At 45.1% G+C, this 19043-nt stretch overlaps 1 protein-coding gene across 4 annotated transcripts in view; it reads right to left on the bottom strand.

The window, feature by feature from the left end:
* XPNPEP3 (X-prolyl aminopeptidase 3) overlaps positions 1 to 19043 on the bottom strand; it is a 111187-nt gene that overhangs the window by 7993 nt on the left and 84151 nt on the right. For 3 of the 4 annotated variants that reach the window (XM_088468002.1, XM_088468001.1, XM_088468004.1), the window contains exons 8-9: positions 17635 to 17818; positions 7497 to 7632 (exon numbers count right to left, since the gene is read on the bottom strand). In XM_088468002.1, coding sequence (XP_088324128.1) covers positions 7497 to 7632; positions 17635 to 17818 — 320 coding nt within the window. The remainder of the gene's footprint in view (positions 1 to 7496; positions 7633 to 17634; positions 17819 to 19043) is intronic. The other variant, XM_088468003.1, reaches the window with a different exon arrangement.

Raw genomic sequence — 19043 nt, 5'->3', positions numbered from 1 at the left:
CACCATATAAAGGGCACTGCATAAGGGGATACTGCTACTGGGGGCACTGCATAAGGGGAACACTACGTGGGGCACTGCATTTGGGGGGGCCACTACTGGGGGTACTGTATAAGGGGCACTACTATGGGCCTGCATAAGAGGGACCACAACTGCATACTGGGGGTACTGTATAAGGGGTACTACTGGGGTTAAGGTGCATATGGATAGGAATGTTCAGTGTGAAAATAAAGGGGTGTGTCATGTTGACACGCCCCATTTTAAAGTGACCACGCCCATTTTCCCCCCGAGCTCGCATGTCGGTGTGTTAGGGGGGGGGCCTCCGTTTTCAAATTTGCCCTGGGCTCCAAATACCCTAGTTACGCCACTGCTCATAAGAAAATGCCTTTTACAACTGTAACTACTTATGTTCTCTTAGGATACCGCAATACTCCTAAATATGTGTATTCATACACTGATATATATATATTTTATAAGGTCTAATACTAATATCATATTTTAATACATTTAAAACTTTTCTAATGCATGCTATTTATAACATAAGTGTCTTACTGATCCCATTAGACATCTGATAGCTAGGATTTTGTTCATACTAGACACAACCTTTTTATGAACATATTAAAGGTTATGCCTCACCAGTCAGAGCAATACACATAGTCACTCTCATATACCAGAGAGCTACACTATAATATATGTTTTTTTTTTCACCCATTTATATATACTTTTCTGCACTATGAATCTTTGAATCATATATAATTACTTCTCTTTACTCTATACCACTCTATAGTCTGATCTTCAGCTAATGAGATAGCTGTAATTGAAAGTTTCTACATGTCATGAGACATACCCAATTAGAACAGCTGCGAGCAGATCTGGACACACCTTTGAGCAATTACCTCATTAGAATCTATTAGAGAGAGATTAACCCTCCTCCAATCAAAGGCCTTTAACAGATCTGTCTCACTGAACCTGCTCTCCGATTGGTCCGTCCCCTGAATAAATCATGACACAGCCTGGATGGACACCTGGAAATTCCAGAAGAAGCATTATAGCGAAAGGGCGTCTGGACTACAAGCACCAGCTGTGCACGAGCTGGTGGCCCAGATCGAGCAGCAACACTACCTGACATTTCCCTGCATTACACCAGCATCTGATTATTAAACGGGATTCCCGGACGCAGATTCCGGTGACCACACCAGGTATCATTCACAGGTGAGTGTTTTTTGGCCTGGTAGAGTAAGCGGTACTCTGCAATGCAGTGTGTGGCATCAGGGTCACCCCACTATCCCTGGAACACTACACCCCACCTGCTATAATCTTCCTTCTCATGTCTAATATAGCAAGTACTGCTCACTCTCCACCAATACTATATAAAGCAGATGGAGAGCAGCAGCATACACTGCTGATTTTAAGTTAGGCATTTTCTATCTATTTTAGTATCTTTCTAATCTATACTATTGTTATTTCCTGGGACACTCTCATTGAGTCGGTGGCCTGGGAGGGCTCTGTACTGTATTAACAGAGCCCACTAAGACCTGCGTCGCAAAAGCAGCTGCCCGTGACACTCAGTCAAATCCTATGACCACCTGGGGGGTACGCTCACCTGCTGTATTAATGCATGTCACACAGCAAGCAGCAGCTGCCCATTATACTCGGTCACATCCTATGACCACCTGGGGGGGTACGCTCACCTACTGTATTAATGCATGTCACACAGCAAGCAGCAACTGCCGTTATACTCGGTCACATTCTATGACCACCTGGGGGGTACGCTCACCTACTGTATTAATGCATGTCACACAGCAAGCAGCAGCTGCCCATTATACTCTGTCACATCCTATGACCACCTGGGGGGGTACGCTCACCTGCTGTATTAATGCATGTCACACAGCAAGCAGCAGCTGCCCGTTATACTCGGTCACATCCTATGACCACATGGGGGGTACGCTCACCTGCTGTATTAATGCATGTCACACAGCAAGCAGCAGCTGCCCGTTATACTCGGTCACATCCTATGACCACCTGGGGGGTACGCTCACCTGCTGTATTAATGCATGTCACACAGCAAGTAGCAGCTGCCGTTATACTCGGTCACATTCTATGACCACCTGGGGGGTACGCTCACCTACTGTATTAATGCATGTCACACAGCAAGCAGCAGCTGCCCGTTATACTCTGTCACATCCTATGACCACCTGGGGGGTACGCTCACCTACTGTATTAATGCATGTCACACAGCAAGCAGCAGCTGCCCGTTATACTCTGTCACATCCTATGACCACCTGGGGGGTACGGTCACCTGCTGTATTAATGCATGTCACACAGCAAGCAGCAGCTGCCCGTTATACTCGGTCACATCCTATGACCACCTGGGGGGTACGCTCACCTGCTGTATTAATGCATGTCACACAGCAAGCAGCAGCTGCCCGTTATACTCGGTCACATCCTATGACCACATGGGGGGTACGCTCACCTACTGTATTAATGCATGTCACACAGCAAGCAGCAGCTGCCCGTTATACTCAGTCACATCCTATGACCACCTAGGGGGTACGCTCACCTACTGTATTAATGCATGTCACACAGCAAGCAGCAGCTGCCCGTTATACTCTGTCACATCCTATGACCACCTGGGGGGTACGCTCACCTACTGTATTAATGCATGTCACACAGCAAGCAGCAGCTGCCCGTTATACTCTGTCACATCCTATGACCACCTGGGGGGTACGGTCACCTGCTGTATTAATGCATGTCACACAGCAAGCAGCAGCTGCCCGTTATACTCGGTCACATCCTATGACCACCTGGGGGGTACGCTCACCTGCTGTATTAATGCATGTCACACAGCAAGCAGCAGCTGCCCGTTATACTCGGTCACATCCTATGACCACATGGGGGGTACGCTCACCTACTGTATTAATGCATGTCACACAGCAAGCAGCAGCTGCCCGTTATACTCAGTCACATCCTATGACCACCTAGGGGGTACGCTCACCTACTGTATTAATGCATGTCACACAGCAAGCAGCAGCTGCCTGTTACACTCATTCACATCCTATGACCACCTGGGGGTACTCTCACCTACTGTATTAATGCATGTCACACAGCAAGCAGCAGCTGCCCATTATACTCAGTCACATCCTATGACCACCTGGGGGGGTACGCTCACCTGCTGTATTAATGCATGTCACACAGCAAGCAGCAGCTGCCCGTTATACTCGGTCACATCCTATGACCACCTGGTGGGTACGCTCACCTGCTGTATTAATGCATGTCACACAGCAAGCAGCAGCTGCCCATTATACTCGGTCACATCCTATGACCACCTGGGGGGTACGCTCACCTACTGTTTTAATGCATGTCACACAGCAAGCAGCAGCTGCCCGTTAGATGTGTTACGAGGGAGTAGCTTTTCTTTATTATTGTGATACCTTATCCCTTACTCCCACTATAATATTTTCTTATATACATGTTTTTCCCTGCTGATTTCTCAATCACAGTAATTCAAATTAATGTTCACTACTAACATTGAATGTACTATGTGTGTTTGAACGCTGGCAATGATGGACAGTGTTCTATAGGATATGCGTCACGCTGTGGCATTGTTCAATACTTTTTGATATCATCTCAAAGATTTTTTAGTCACTGCCTCTGTGTGACACATTATATACACCTTAAATACTCTGTGACAGACACTTATAATTTCCTCTTGTCACCTCCAAATCTGTCTGAACCACATATCGCATATTGTACACACTGGAGTGTGATAATTAACTACTGTATTTATGGTATATGAACTTCTGTGGAAATCAGTAGATGATTATAGATCACTTAATGAAAACACATAGTACTGGTTTATCTGCTTTTCTTTACACAGATATTGGGCGGAATTCAATTGTATTCGTGGCCCGCATCTCCCATCTAAAGTGACAGGAGATCGCGGGCAGCTATACAATTGTCCAAGCTGTTCGATCTGATCGCGCCCATAGAGGTCAAGTTTAGCCGCGTAAAGCAGCTAAACCCGACCAAAGTGCTGGGCGCGATCGCGAAAAGTGATGTTTGGGCGCCCAAACATGTCACTTTTCGCACATTTCAGCTCTCATCCCCCAGGGGCTGCGAGCTGAAATGTAGCGCTGGCAGCTCATCGTGCCCGACAGGAGCAAGAATTGAATAGCTCCATCGGGCGCGATAGCGGCTATAAAGAATTGATTGTGTTTTTTTTATTCTATGCTGGCTGCAGGGGATGCTGGTACAATATACACTAGCATCAAGCACTAGTATGTTTAGTGATTATACAAATTATTCATGAATTGATGTAGAATTTTTCTAAACCATACTATGGATGCCTTATATAAAATTATTTCCTGTGTATATAGACTGTAAAGACTGCTGCTTTAATCATTAAGTATTGAGACTTGAATACTTTATCAGTATTTGCTGTATTAGCGCCTATAAATTTTTATCTGTCTATTTTCATGTTGTTTGTCTTAGTATTTTTAAACAGAATTTAATAAAAGTTAGATTTTAACTACTAAGTGTGGCCCCCAAAAAAGATGAGTTCTTTTCTTCTCTTTTCCCCTCTTGTCATATTATAAGTTCACTTGATTTACATTCCTTTGGGTTTACTGGCGCCATATATTCCTCCATCCTCTATTATTGAAAGATAACACAGGACGCTTAGGTGGTTTACTGGGTAGGGGCCACCAGACTCTGTACCGAGCTAGTAAGTCTACCCATGGAGGGGGCACAGGAGAGCCTGAACCTGTTTTGGCAATCCCATAGGGGGAATTACAGTCGGTATCGCTAGCCGGTCCACAATAGTAGACAGCACCTGAGAAAAAGAAGCCCAGGGGGGCTCTTGTGTAGGAGCTGGGGGGTCTGATGGGCCTGGTGGAGTATAACACTTAACACATAACCCATCTTGTATCAAATCCTCCTCACTTAAGCCTGCAGCACATACTTAGCATGATAGCAGTATGGGTGCAGATGCCTGCTTGCTACTCTTGCCTTTGCTAGACATAGCTGTAGAGTAGTATAGCACACAAAATGGCACTGGGTATAATGCAACCACTGGGTATGTAGGACACAAGTAGGAATGCAATATACTGATCCTGTCTTAGGCTTGGGCAAGCTGCAGGAGTGCACAGCACAAATATGGCACTGTGCAGTAACCAACTGTACGTGACAACCCTCACCAATACATTTATTGTAGAGATGTGAGGTACTGGGAAAACCCCTGAATACACCTGTATCTTAGGGCAAAGTCAGAAAAAAAGGGAAATATATATACTGACAGTATAGAGAAATAAACAGACAGGTAGCGCTGGCATAAGTCACATACAATGCAGAAATACAATCAACTACACAGATTCTGTGGTCAGTGACTCAACATCTGGTAGGCTATAGCGCTACATAACCTGACTCCAGGACCCTGCGTTTCCCTGAGAGAACTGTTGCTGAGAAAATGGCCACCGGAGACCTCTGAGGGGGCATGGTCGGAGACGAAGAGCAGTTCAGGGAAGCGAGACCTCAGCTGAGGGGCCGCTTTAATGGGGAAAGATGACCTCCCCATGCTGATTTTTAACTACCGGGACACTGGACTCCCACTCCATCTGTACCCTGGTGGTCTAGTGGATCACTTTGGACAAAGCCTGTGTTCACGCTCAGCGCCTCCGGTCTGTCCCCTGAGACCAGACGTATGACTGCCATCCGCGGCTCAACGCAAGCGATGATCCGCCTTACCTGTCCCCTTGCGTTCGGGCTGCAGTCTGGGTCCGTCCGTGTGGGTGGCTAGCGAGGACCCCGGGGTGCCCGCCGAAATCCCCAGCCGAAGCTGGTGTTGCGGTGCCCGGAGGGGTGACTGAGCAGCAGCAAAGACGTCCTGTGGACAGTCTGTTGCTATGCACTCAGCAGGAAACATAAAAAAAAGAAATTAAATCATAAAATAAAAGCTTTTTGGGTTGCCTAAGCAGCCCACTGCATAATGGTGACCAAACTCCGGCCAGGCACTGATGAAACGGAGGTTTGGACCAGTGCATCCTGGGAGCTCAAAGCTTTAACTGTGTGGTGCCCGGTCCTCAACCACCACCTACACCCCAAGATCTCCCTATGGACCCTGAAGAAGAAATAGTGCTTTTACATTATAAAATGTTTTTAGGTTGATTGTGTCTATTTTTACGAGAAGAAATGTGGATGTCAAATTTTGCACATTCTGTACTGAAGACCTGGTGAGATACAGATGTGTCCTCAGTACTTCTATAGCCTCAATATGCCATGCGGTGCAAGGCGACTGGCGTGAGTGAGCCACCAGGTACTGTGCGACTCTGTTTGTGTCGAGCGTCTTTTTCACCTGAAAATGCGTCTTCATCGCAGTGTGATGTAACTAAGACAAGACTGCACTGATTAATTTGATATGCATCACCTGTGCAACAGAACCTATATACGAAAGCACAATGGAAACTTTGGCGCGGAAAAAAAGCTGTGGCCATTGTATCATATCACTTCATATACAGAGTCAGTGACCTGGTGCGCAAAGAGGGTCGGTTTGCAATAATGTATTAGGTCACATCTGTAGGTGCAATGAGGGGAAGAGGGGATCTGTAGGTGCAATGAGGGGGAGAGGGGGGGGGGAGAGAGAGCAACACACATTTACTTACCATGCAACAGCAGGTTGTATCATTAGGCCCCTCCCCCTTGTGGAAAAATCACGGGTCTATTGGGAGGGGTTAGGGACAAAATGGCGTAATAACATTGTGCCTGCTCTCAAGACCATTGTAAATAAAACAAAATTGTCTGTCAGGGGGGAGGTGGGGTTCTGGGTAATCAGAAACTCCCCCTGCCTGCACCACTGGGCAAGAGAGGCCCGGCGCTTCTACGATGCTCCGAGAGGTTGTAGCGTACCATACTTTTCTTTAAATTTTGTGTCTTATACGCATCGTAGACGTAGTGAAAAGCCGCTCACAGTGTACTAGAAGAAGCTGGGCTGCAACATTAACCACACAGGAATTGGTTTTCCACACGTACTGTACAAAATCGCAGATTAAGCACAACGGAGCTTGGCGTGAGAAAAAGCCGTTTTGCATCAAAGCCCTTTTCACACTAATTCGGACTCTGTTGCACACAGATACACAATAATTCACATCAAATTGATAAGTGTAAGCTACCAATGTAGTTTTGTCACTCACGGTTGTTTGATTTATGTGAATAAGATGCACATTTGAGCGAGCGACACTCAGAGTGGCTGAGTTGCCTGGGACCAGGTGCGCTGAGAGGGACTATTTGGCGTGTCTGTGGCCACAGTGTAAAAGGACAAATCTGTACATTGGTCTGAAGGGAAATAAATATTAAAGTAGCTGGGTGCTATAATATGTTTATTAGATAACTAGAACCATTAGACGTCTGCTGTCTGAAAGAAATCTGTGTATATATTTCTATGACTAAATAAGATCAATTACCAGCATATAAATGTCAAATATTTTAAGGTAACACCTTTTCATTACCTGGTTCTATAGTTATCACCATGCCTGGTTGGAGAGGTAGAGAGCGATACACATCGGGAGTGTCATGCACATCCATGCCTAGATAATGTCCGACATGGTGTGGGCAGTACCTTCGTGCAGCCTGGTAAAGAAAAGTCTAAAGATGATATTGGAGAACAAAATGTGATTTTTGTAATAACTTTAAATCCTTTTCTCGGAGTCCAATGGGGGACACTGGAGCACTAGGACATAATGTGTGGTTATACAAGATTAGGCACTTTCATATTTACCACCAAAAGCTCAAGCTCCTAACATTTTGCTGCCTAACATTTAAATATTTTCCTGGTTCTCTCCGGGGACAGACAGGGAGGGTGCTATCAGAATCACTCAAACACTCTCTTTTTAGATCGACGGGGGCGTGGCTTGGAGCGGCATGTAGTAGGAGCATACCTGCGTGCTCTCCTACTATCTATCCTTCAATAATCCTGCAGGAGCGGTATCCCGGGTTTTTCACTTACCTGCCTTGTGGGTGAGTGTCTGCTACTGCCCCTGGATCGGCGCTGGAGCGTTTCTCCTCTTCTCCACGGTGCTGGCTTGTGGATGCACGCTGGTGCTGCTGACTGGCAGTGTGTTCCTCCTCGGCTGGTCACGTGAGCGGTCGCGTCTCCCGCTGTCTCTCCCCGGCGGCTACTAACTGCAGTATCTCCTCCTGGCTCTCTGATCCTCTGGGGACACTGTTCTCCTCTCCTGCTGGGTGGACTGGTGACCGGATTGCTTCTCCCTCCTGCAGGCTGTGGTGCTGGCTCCTGGTGTCTCCTGTTGACGGCGGCCATTTTGGATTTCGGCACACAGCAGTGCTGCTGACAGTTTAAGGGTCTGACTTCCTGAACAACCTGTGCCTTTTATTCTCTCTTGCTTACCTGATCTACCTGCAGAGGTGTCTGCTTTCTAGTGGTGTAGACTTGATGGATCTTAATTAATTTCTGTGGGTGACTGGCTGGGACCTGTAGTTCACCCTTCTGGATTCCTGCTGTGTGGTCTGTATGTCCTGATTTATTGCTGGGCTGCAGTTTGATTATTCTACAATTCCTGGAGTTTCTGTCTGCATTAAAATTCTACTTTCAAGTATCCTCTGGTGATCCCTTTGCTATATAATGGGGGAAACTGGCCATTCCTCTGAGACTGCTGCTAAATTGGAGCGCTTTGCCGTACCCCTACGCCACCGGTTGAACCTCCTCCTGTCATTCCGCCACCTCCTCCTACTACTACTTCGTCTGATTCTGCAAGTGACTCTCATCTTTCACATATCTTACACGCTATTGCGGAGTCAGAAAAGAGGGTAACTGACAAGATAGGCGAAGTACAGATTGATCTCTCCCTGATCCGTCATGATCTTCAGACAATAAGGGAACAAGTTGGGGAGGCTGAACATCGTATCTCTGCTGTGTAGGATCTTACGGCGCCAATACCTGGGCAGATTGCGGCCCTCTCCACAAGTGGCTGCCTGTCGTTCCAAGCTATCCAATTTGGAGGGACGCCTCCGAAGAAACAAGCTGCGCTTTGTAGGCCTGCCGGAGCGGGCTGAAAGTTCTGCTCCTGAGAAGTTCCTGGAGGAGTGGTTGGTGAAACTCTTTGGTAAAGATGCCTTCTCTTCGCAGCTTTACGTTGAACGGGCCCACCGCGTGCCTGCTAGGCCGCCGCCTCCGGGAGCCCCTCCAAGGACATTTATTGTCCGCATGCTTCATTACAAAGACCGTGACGCAGTCTTGCAGCTGGTCCGTCTCCATGGTCCTCTCAAGTTGGATAATCACACTATTTCAGTGTTTCCTGATTTTGCTGTTGTAGTACAAAAAGCTCCGACTCCAATATTCCATGCTTTTTCCTTCTCGTCTGCGTGTGGTGGCTGATGGAATCACTCATTTTTTCAATACACCTGCAGATGCTGAGGCCTGGATGGCTGGACGTCCGCGGCCTCCACGTTGACTTTTTTGCCTTGGACTCCTTGCTGTTTGCTGATGCCGATCTGGGGGTTTCGTGAGTCCGTTACTGGTTTCCCGTTTTAAGTGCTTCCCCTATTTTGTTTGATCATTTAATGTATTTTATTGTATATTGTGGTCCATCTGCTGTTTTGTCGTGATTTTTTTCATTTATTCTCTGGTAACGGGGGAAGTTGGGACAGTTTAGTGGACTCTAGTTTGTTCTGAGTGGCTACCGCTCCTCTATAACTATTTGGAGGGCCTTGCTAGCAATAGCTTTGTCTACCAGCCCTAGATACGTAGGTTACTGTTTGCTTATTTAGTCTGTTTGTTAATTTAGACTAGGGAATTTTTCTCTTTTTTTTTTTTTTCGGGATTAGGTATACCTTAAGTTTGGCAGGGTGGGTTTTGGATGTGGGTTAGTTTGTTATTTTTCTTATGTTGTTTTTATTTGAATTATTTTTATGTGTTGCAGTTTTTTTTGCTATTCTGATATGATGGTATATGAGCCGACCTGTATATTGCTTGCGCATGGGGGTGTCTTTATTGTCTTTCTGTCTGTTTTTTTTTTTTTTATTATATATATCCTTTTTGCTCTCTTATGTTATATATTATTATTATGGCTGCTGGGGATAATTCTGGGGGCATTTGTTTGCTCACCTGGAATGTTCGGGGCCTTAAGCTGCATACACACGTAAAGAGCAAAGTGCTGATCATCAGTTACTCCCATACATTACCAGATTTTCATTCCAACCAATCAACTAGTTGGATGGTTGGACAGAAAATCTTTACGTGTGTACCCAGCTTTAGTGATAAGGTTAAAAGAGCCCTAGTTCTGTCACAGGTTAAATTAAATGTGGATATTGTTTGTCTTCAGGAGACTCATCTCTTTGGTAGCCGTATAATGGCTTTGAAAAAGCCCTGGGTGGGATGGATGTACCATTCCACTTTCTCTCATTCTAGAGGCGTTTCTGTTTTGATTCACAAGCGTCTTCATTTTAGTCTTGATACAGTCCAAATTGATCCCATGGGTAGATATGTTTTCCTGAGAGCATTTGTTAATTCTCTTTGTGCATATACTTGCGGTCTATATCCCCCCACCATATTCTAATGATGTTTTGGGTAAGGCTGCTGCCTTTATTGCACTTTCTCCCTCTACCCCTGTTATTTGCTTGGGTGATTTTAACAACGTAATGGATCCATCCCTGGACCGTTGGCGAGAGTCCATTTCTTCCCTACCTCCTTCCCCGTCTCCCTTTTCTAAATTGATTGCTGAATTGGGCTGGTTGGATGTCTGGCGTGTCCGTTATCCTGCTGTCTCTGCTTTCTCCTCTACTTATCGTACTTTTTCCCGTATTGATATGGTTTTTCTCTCACCTATTTTGATTCCCAGAGTTTCTGCAGTTGATTATTTGTCGAGGGGTGTCTCTGACCACTCTCCGTTGTGTATTACTGTTGGTTCCTCCCTTTCGGAGGGTGCCTGTTTTTGGAAGCTTAACCCATTCTAGCTAGACCTAATGGGTGCTGGCTCTGAGTTGGAGGCTGCTTGGGTGTCCTATTTTGAAGATAATGCAGGTACTGAGGTTTCTCTCCTTTGGGATTCCTTTAAGGCTTTTTTAAGGGGCACCTTTATTAAGCGTATTGCTAACATTAAACTATATCATAGGCAGCGGGAAACTATTCTGGAAACTGCTTATAGGGATGCTGGGGCTTGGTACCTCTTGTCCAGAGTGATCTCAGATAGGGAGACTATGCTTCGTGCCCAGCGGGAGTGGTCTGATCACCTGTTTGATAAATCCAAGCGTAAACTGTTGTTTTCGCGTCATAAGCAATATTCACAGGCGGATGTTGGGGGGAGTTATTTAGCCTTTTTGGCAAGAGAGGATGGTGCTTCCAGAACGGTCTCTGGTATCCTTGATTCTTCTGGAACGTTGCATACCTCTGCTCCTTCTATAACAGATGGATTTTTGCAATATTACTCATCTCTCTTTATGCTACTAGGGTATCATATTCTCCCTCCCAGCTTTGTGCTTATTTAGAGGCAGTCCGTCTGCCCCGTCTTGAGATTGAGGTAGTGAATTTATTAGATGCTCCTTTTACAGAGGAGGAACTGGAGGTTGCTATCTCCTCCTTTCCACACTGTAAAGCTCCCGGAGTTGATTGTGGCCCGATAGAGGTGTATCAGAAATGTAAACACTTCTTTATTCCGCGTCTCATTGAGACTTTTGATGCTTTTTTGAATGCTGGTTGTCTCCCGCCATCCATGTCGGAGGCCTTGGTTGTAGTGCTCCCAAAACCTGGGAAGGACCCCCTCTATCCAGACTCTTATAGACCTATTTCCCTTCTTACCACTGACATTAAAATATTGGCTAAACTGCTGGCTATTCGTCTTAATTCTGTTATTACTTCTATTATACATCCTGACCAGACCGGCATCATGCCTGGTAAATCTACTACTCAAAATATTAGGCGATTATTTTACCATATGCAAATGTCCCATGGGGATACCTCTGACGCGGTGGTGGTCTCCTTAGATGCAGCCAAGGCCTTCGATTCTGTGGAATGGGAGTATTTATGGGAGGTCTTGTCTAAATTTTGTTTTGGTCCTCGTTTTATTGGCTGGGTCCGTCTTTTGTACTCTTCCCCGGCAGCCAGAGTGTCGGTGAATGGTTGTGTCTCCTCTTCTTTTCAACTTGGGCGTGGCACGCACCAGGGGTGCCCTTTATCCCCTGCATTGTTTGCACTGGCTATCGAGCCCCTGGCGTGTCTCATTCGCTCAGATTCCGATATTCCGGGCGTGCGAGTGGGCCATGTAATTGACAAAATAGCTCTTTATGCGGACGATATGCTCCTGTTTCTGGCAGACGCGGGGCCAGCTTTGGATCGTTTGATGGACGTTATTAAGGATTTTGGTTTTTTTGGGGGGTTGCTGATTAATTGGTCCAAATATAATATTTTTCCTTTGAATGGCTCCCTGCCTCTATCCCCCCCTCTCTCCTGCCCTTTACAATGGACTCTCTCCTTTCGGTATTTGGGTGTCTCCATTTCACCTATCCCTGCTGACTTTGTAGAATAAAATGTGTGGAAGAAACTTCCGCTTACAGTGACAGGTCGTATTAACTTATTTAAGATGTCCATTCAACCTAAATACTTTTATGTTTTACAGCATTCCCCTGTATATATTCCCAAAATTTTTTTTTTTTTTTTCTCATATTCTATTTTATCATCTTTTGTGTGGGGGTATAAGAGACCAGGGATTGCTCTCCGTACACTTTGTAGATCTAAATCTTCACATGGACTGGCCCTTTCTAATTTACGTATTTACTATATGGCTTCACAGCTGTCACAATTGGTGCCCTGGTTATCTGCTGGTACTGATACCGCTTTGGCGGGATTTCTTAGTGTGCAAACAGGCTCCCCTTTAGCTCCTCTACAAATTTTGATATCTGTAAAATTGCCTGGTAGATCTCCCCCCCTTACTTCGACAGGCTCGACTGGTTTGGCATTTTGCTCAGGGATTATTTGGGGATAAGGGTGTGGATCCAGAGATCCCCCTGTGGTATAATGGTGGTTTTTCTGAGCTGGGAGTGCTGGGATCGGAGTCCTTCTGGATTTCATATGGTATCAAATCCCTTGGCCATTTGTTTCATAATGGTGTGCTTCACTCCTTTGATCATTTGTGCATGGAGTTTGGCCTTCCCCGTACGGAATTTTATAGATACCTTCAACTTCGTCATGCCCTGCACTCCCAGTTTGGATCTGACCCTGTTTTATCACCTTCTCTTCTTAAACTTGCATTTATCAAATTACCTGTTCGTAAGACAGTCTCCTGTCTTTATGGTGATCTTACCTCTCGTAATTTGCCAGATGCCCTTTTCCCCCTTAGGAATAAATGGGAACTAGATTTGGGTTCTCTTCAGGATGAACAATGGTCTCTATGGTTGTTGGGCTCTATAAGATACACTTCCCCTTGTGCTCGTTTCCAACAAATCCATTATTTTATTTTGCACAGGTCTTACCGGTCCCCTGTTTCTATTGCACGTTTTGATATTAATGCTCCAACTAATTGCCCCAAATGTCATGCTCTTGGTTGCGATTTTTGGCATTTGTTATGGGATTGCTCTAGAGTTAATGATTTTTGGACCTTGGTATGGTCTGATATACCGTTTACTTTCCCCTCATTACCTTCCTTAGAGGCAAAACTTTGTTTATTCGCATTGGATATTGAGGAATTGTTTAATTCAAATATTTATCGTTATGTTTTAGGCTTATCCACTTTAGCAAAAGTAATTATTGCCCGTTCTTGGTGTGCTCCAGATCCTCCTGATATACACAAATGGAGGGCACTTGTTAATGATACCATTGATCATGAAAGGTATGTCTATACTAGTCGTAAAGCCCTTTACAAATTTCACTAATTATGGGATAGATGGGCTCTTTCTTTTTTGGGCCTTTGTAGACCAATTGGGGATCCTTCCGTGTAATCTAGCCTCTTCTATTCTCCTTTTTCTTTCCCTTTTTTGTTTTTGACCCGTTCTTTGTTTTGTTTGCTTCCTTATTGTTCGATTATTTTATTTTACGTCCATGCACGAGCTGTTTATATGTCATATTTGTGATCTCAGGTTCGGTTTACTGCTGATTCTTCTTTGATTGTATATTTTGGTATTTAATTGTACCACTGTACTTTCCTTTTTTATTGGCAACACTTATTTACTTGTTTATCTGTTTTTTGTTTTGTTTATAATATGTAGAAAATTTTCTAAGAAAAATCTACACAATTTAAAAAAAAAAAACCCTCTCTTTAAGTTCTTGAACACATGTGGGAGCATTGCTAACGCAGTCAAAAGGCTGAGGAGGGAAGTTCCCTGATCAGCTCATTAGGGTGTATGGCTAGCTATGAATGGACAGCCGCTACACATGCCGCACAGAGGGCCTGATTCTAGATTATGCACGCAGATCTGCTGCGAAAATATGCTAATGAATGCTATCGCACAGCCAGCATAGGGATGCCCACTATTCCTATCTCAGAACTGTAATACCTTGCAGTCCTGCGTATACATCGGGAACATCGAGTAACATCTGCCCCTCACGCAAATTACAACAGGTCAGACCTTACTTAGAAATTGCTAACCTCGTTGCACGCAGTAAGTTCTCAAGCTGCGCATGCCGTCGCAGTGGCTCAAGTAACGGCGTTCAAACGGACAGGCACGCCTGCGTTTCCCTGATCATTCCCCTGTCACCACCCCTAAACACTGACCTGATGTCACTCACTCTGTGATTGGCTTTCTGTCTGCGTGAGTGATCGAAGAGCAATCGCAATGCTAACACACACACGCACAGGAGAGCATACGCAGTACGCAACAATCGGCTGTCTGCGTGCGCTATCGCAATAGCGATCCATGCTGAATCAGGCCCATAGAGCATCTACCTCAGACTGGACTCGGGACAACTTAAAGCGACACTTGGAAAGGCAAAAATCCACCACCGTCCCTCTTTCAGACTCCAGCCCTAGTCAGCTTCCTAGTCATAGTAAGAGAGGACAACTGCAGTGCACAATCCAAAATAAAATTGTAGAATAGACAGAGCAGAAAGGGAAAGAAAAGAGCCAACAGGTAAAGCCAGCACTCCAAAATCCTTTTATTTTCCTTGCAGCGGAGAGGACAGATGATTAAGAGCATGAGCTGGTGCTGCCGAGTCTTCAAATATAGCTAGTGTGTCTTTTCTTGTGGGATTAGAAGTCTGAAAAGTTCTCCAATAAACAGGTGTTGCAGTGATATCAAATCCTTCCATGACACATCTGCAATGGAATGCTGCCATCCAAAGATGGTACCTTTTTCCTCCCTAGAACCTAGTATGGGACTGTCATTCAGGTCATCAGCAACCTGACCTACTGTCTATGCATCGGGGACCATGGACCCATTCTAAGGAGGAGCCAATTACCCTGATGCCATGCGTCTGAACCCATGCTGGAGGAAGAGACACTGATCATTGTAGTTCTGCAGCTCATTCCAGGTATTTACAGCCTGGAGTGGGCTCAGGAAAGATGCCGATTAAAGTTGCCCATGCAGGCACTAAAGTAGTATTTATTAAAATGTTTGCATCTGAACAAAGAGAATGTCTGCATCCTGAGAAAGAAAGAGATGTTGTGAAATGCATAAAAGTGATGCAATTGGGACCTGCTCCAACCCCATGCTAGGTGCAGTATCTTCGCCAAAGTATGGCCCTAATGTACGTGATTAAGTGTCTGAGCCCAAAACCACTCCTGCGACACGCCCATAAGAAATAATATTTCTATGCGTCTGCATAGCCACATTTCCAGTCCCTGCCTAGGAATGCCCATTACATTCAAGAGTCCATGGGCTAAATCAGTCCTGCCACTCTGCATACACACTGTGGGACGCAACCACTGTTCGACTTTTTAGGCATTTAGATGCATGTGCAGCCACAAAACAAATCAACTAAATAAACATGGGCATGGCATCCAATTCAGAATGACGTACCTTCTTGGTTTCAGTAACCAAGCTGTCAATGCTAGGTGGCAATGCAGAATGCACGATTGGCCCCGGACTTGCCATAACTAAAGAGGCCCTTCAATAGTAGATCTGAATACCCAGCCCTTTTTGGCCATTTGGAGCCCCAAGAATGAGTAGTGCTTTCCCTTTTTTTTTTTTTTTTTTTTTTTTATGGTAGCATTGCATATTTTAGGTAAATGAGAAGATACTCCATCATTGTGTCAACTAAAATAGCTTCCAGAGCTCTCATTCTGGCACAGTAACAACTGACTTTGAAGTTCAACCTGAACGCCATAATATCAACGTCCGGCTGTCCCAATTTGTTAATTATCTGTTGAAACACCTCCGGATTGAGTGTCCATTCCTCTGAATGCAGCTTCTGTCTGCTTAGATAAGCGGCCTGTACATTGTTTGCTGCCCATGTGAAGAGTTTTGAAGTCTCTTTCATAGCTTGGGCACTCTTTGTGCCCCCTTCAATAGTTCAAATATGCTAATTCTGTAGCATTGTCTAACCAAACCTTGACCAATTTAGGAAGACCTGGACAGCCCGAAGTTTCAATATATTATATATGGAGTGAGCCCTTTTTTAGGGACCACCTTTCCTGAAATTTGTGCTGAAAGAAGACTGTCTTAAACCCGATAGACTGGTGTCCATCAGGAAAAGGACCCAATTCTATATTGGAAAGTGATGTCCTATACTCAGGTTGTTGTCATACAACTACCAATGAAGAGAATGTCGGGGAAGAAAGATGAAGCTGAGTTTGTCCTACTTCTAATGAATCTCTTATTGAAACTTCAAAGACTGAAACTGGGTAAATTGGAGACCTTCTCGCCCAATACCATACAGAAAGCATTGATATTCTCTTCTTTTTCAGCAGTTGTCCTATCAAATTTTGTAAGGCAAATATTTTGTTGCCTGGAATTAAAACCATCGAGCAGCATTCCCAGAAAAAGCATGACATAGCACTATATATTTTTTATAATTCATTATCCAATCATGGCAACCCAATACCTGTTCTGTTATACTGACATGCTGGAACAAAATCTTTGGAGAAACTGGCTTTATCAAAAGGTTGTCTAAATCAGGTAAAGATCGGGCCCAGTGTGCTAGTTATTGTTCGATATCTCTTCTTAATTACGATGTTGAATTGTTTGCGAAACTCATTGCCATGAATTAAGTTGCTGCTTCCTAATGTAATACACTCAGATCAGGTGGGTTTTGTGCCTGGGAGGGAGGCATGAAACAATACCACTAAGACTATAGATCTAATACATCTAGCTTCTGGTGGCTCCACACCAGTGGTGATGCTCTCAACTGGTGCTGATAAGGCATTTGATAGGATCAGCTGGGTATTTATGGAAGGGGTTTTGAAACACCTGGGTCTTGGTCCTGTAGGCCTTTATCGGACACTTGTCGATGCAGGGTGACTGTAATGGCTTACAGTCTGCCTGTGGAGTTGTAAAATAAATAAATATATAATAGTAATAAGCAGTCTACAAACCCCTGGCTCCAACCAGTCAGATGGGGTATAGATGAGGAGGAGCCATGTTCAAAGCTAATTTTTAAAGTGCCAGGCTCCATACACCACCATCTGTACCCCAGTGTAACTCCAGTGCCCCCCAGTGGATGAAGGAGAATTCACAATTTTGTCAGAAGAATGGGGAACTTACTTTGAAAATGTGACTGTCACTACAACTTTTCTGCACAATGCCAAGGTCTTTGAGTTTTGTTCCTAGTTCAGTCAGCATATGACTGTAGAGGTTATCCAGACTTGTGCCTGAAACGCAGAGATTCAGGCATGACTTCTGTATATGTAGTACAGCCTCATACAGTTCTTCTTGGGGTGCAGAGAACCTTCAGATCCCCAAAAAATAAGAAGAAACATGTTGAGTTTTAACTTCTGTATAGAACATATGTGAAAAATAACACCTAAATCATAATTTAACTAGAAAGAAATAGTAAGGCAGGAGCTGGTGTCAATTTTAGTTATCAACTGGTAGAGAAGAGGTATGGCAACAAGTGTAAAGGAAGATGGAGTAAGCACGGAATGATTGGGTGGGAGGAGGGCAAGGAAGGAAGGGAGCACTACGGTAAAACCTAAGATAAGAGCCAATAATAAAAAAGGATTTTTGTACTTACCAGTAAAATCCATTTATCTTCCAACATCTGGGGGACACTTCATTACACATGGGGTTAGAGTGGCAAGGAGGTGTCAGCACTTAATGAGCTAGTTATTCCCTAGCCCTTCTGACCCTTTCTCAGTTTTTCATTAAGTGCTGAAGGAGACAGTGCAGTTGCTTGCTCTTGCCTTACTTTTTGTCTGGCTGATGCTGCAAAAGTGGAGCTGGGCTGGGAAAGCTGAGCGGCTGCTTCTGTTCCGAAAGGGCAATTGCTGATGCTGCAGTAGGGTGTGCGCCTCCCGGAGTCTTTTCCTGATGGCCCACTTGACCGAAAAGAAGGTGCCTGTACTATGCTGGAGTCAGCTTGGGTCCTCTTTCTGAAGGCAGGAGGTGGGAGTAGATGGAGGATAGGCGAGAGGTGCTAGGATGGGCGCCTGTACACAGTCAGCAGCATACTGCATGATGCAGTAGTGAGAGAGAGAGTAATACACCAGTAGGAAGCCGCACATTACCCAGGATGCAGGTGGTGGTTACAGAAGCCGGAAGCTGCATACAGGAAGAAGACTGGACCAGACCACTCCCACACACAGGAGGGGTGACTGGAGAGACCCCCTTTCACCTTATACAGAGAGGGTTCAGAGTAGGGGCAGATGCGCTCAGTGCCTACCCTAGCAGAGAGGGTAATGCGCTGAGGCAAGTCGCCTGGCTAGGCTGGGAACAGCATACAGAACCGGACCAGACCTCACTCTTTAGCAAAGGAGAGGTGGCTGGATTTTGGGCAACGATACCCTCAATCATGCTAACAGAAGGGTAGTTGGAAGTGGCGGAGCACAGAGGGTAACGTGTTGAAATAAATCATCAAGCCAGCTGGAACAGCAAGGCTGGAGGAGCAAAGATGCAGTCCAGCACCTGAAAAAGACACTGATGAGATGACTGCAAAGCTCTTTCCCTTATCAGCT

The sequence above is a fragment of the Taudactylus pleione genome, unplaced genomic scaffold, assembly GCF_031769625.1.
Source record: "Taudactylus pleione unplaced genomic scaffold, aTauple2 ptg000080l, whole genome shotgun sequence".
NCBI classification, from domain to species: domain Eukaryota; kingdom Metazoa; phylum Chordata; class Amphibia; order Anura; family Myobatrachidae; genus Taudactylus; species Taudactylus pleione.
Note: the sequence above shows the minus strand (reverse complement) of the source record. Positions and strands in the feature narration are given on the sequence as shown.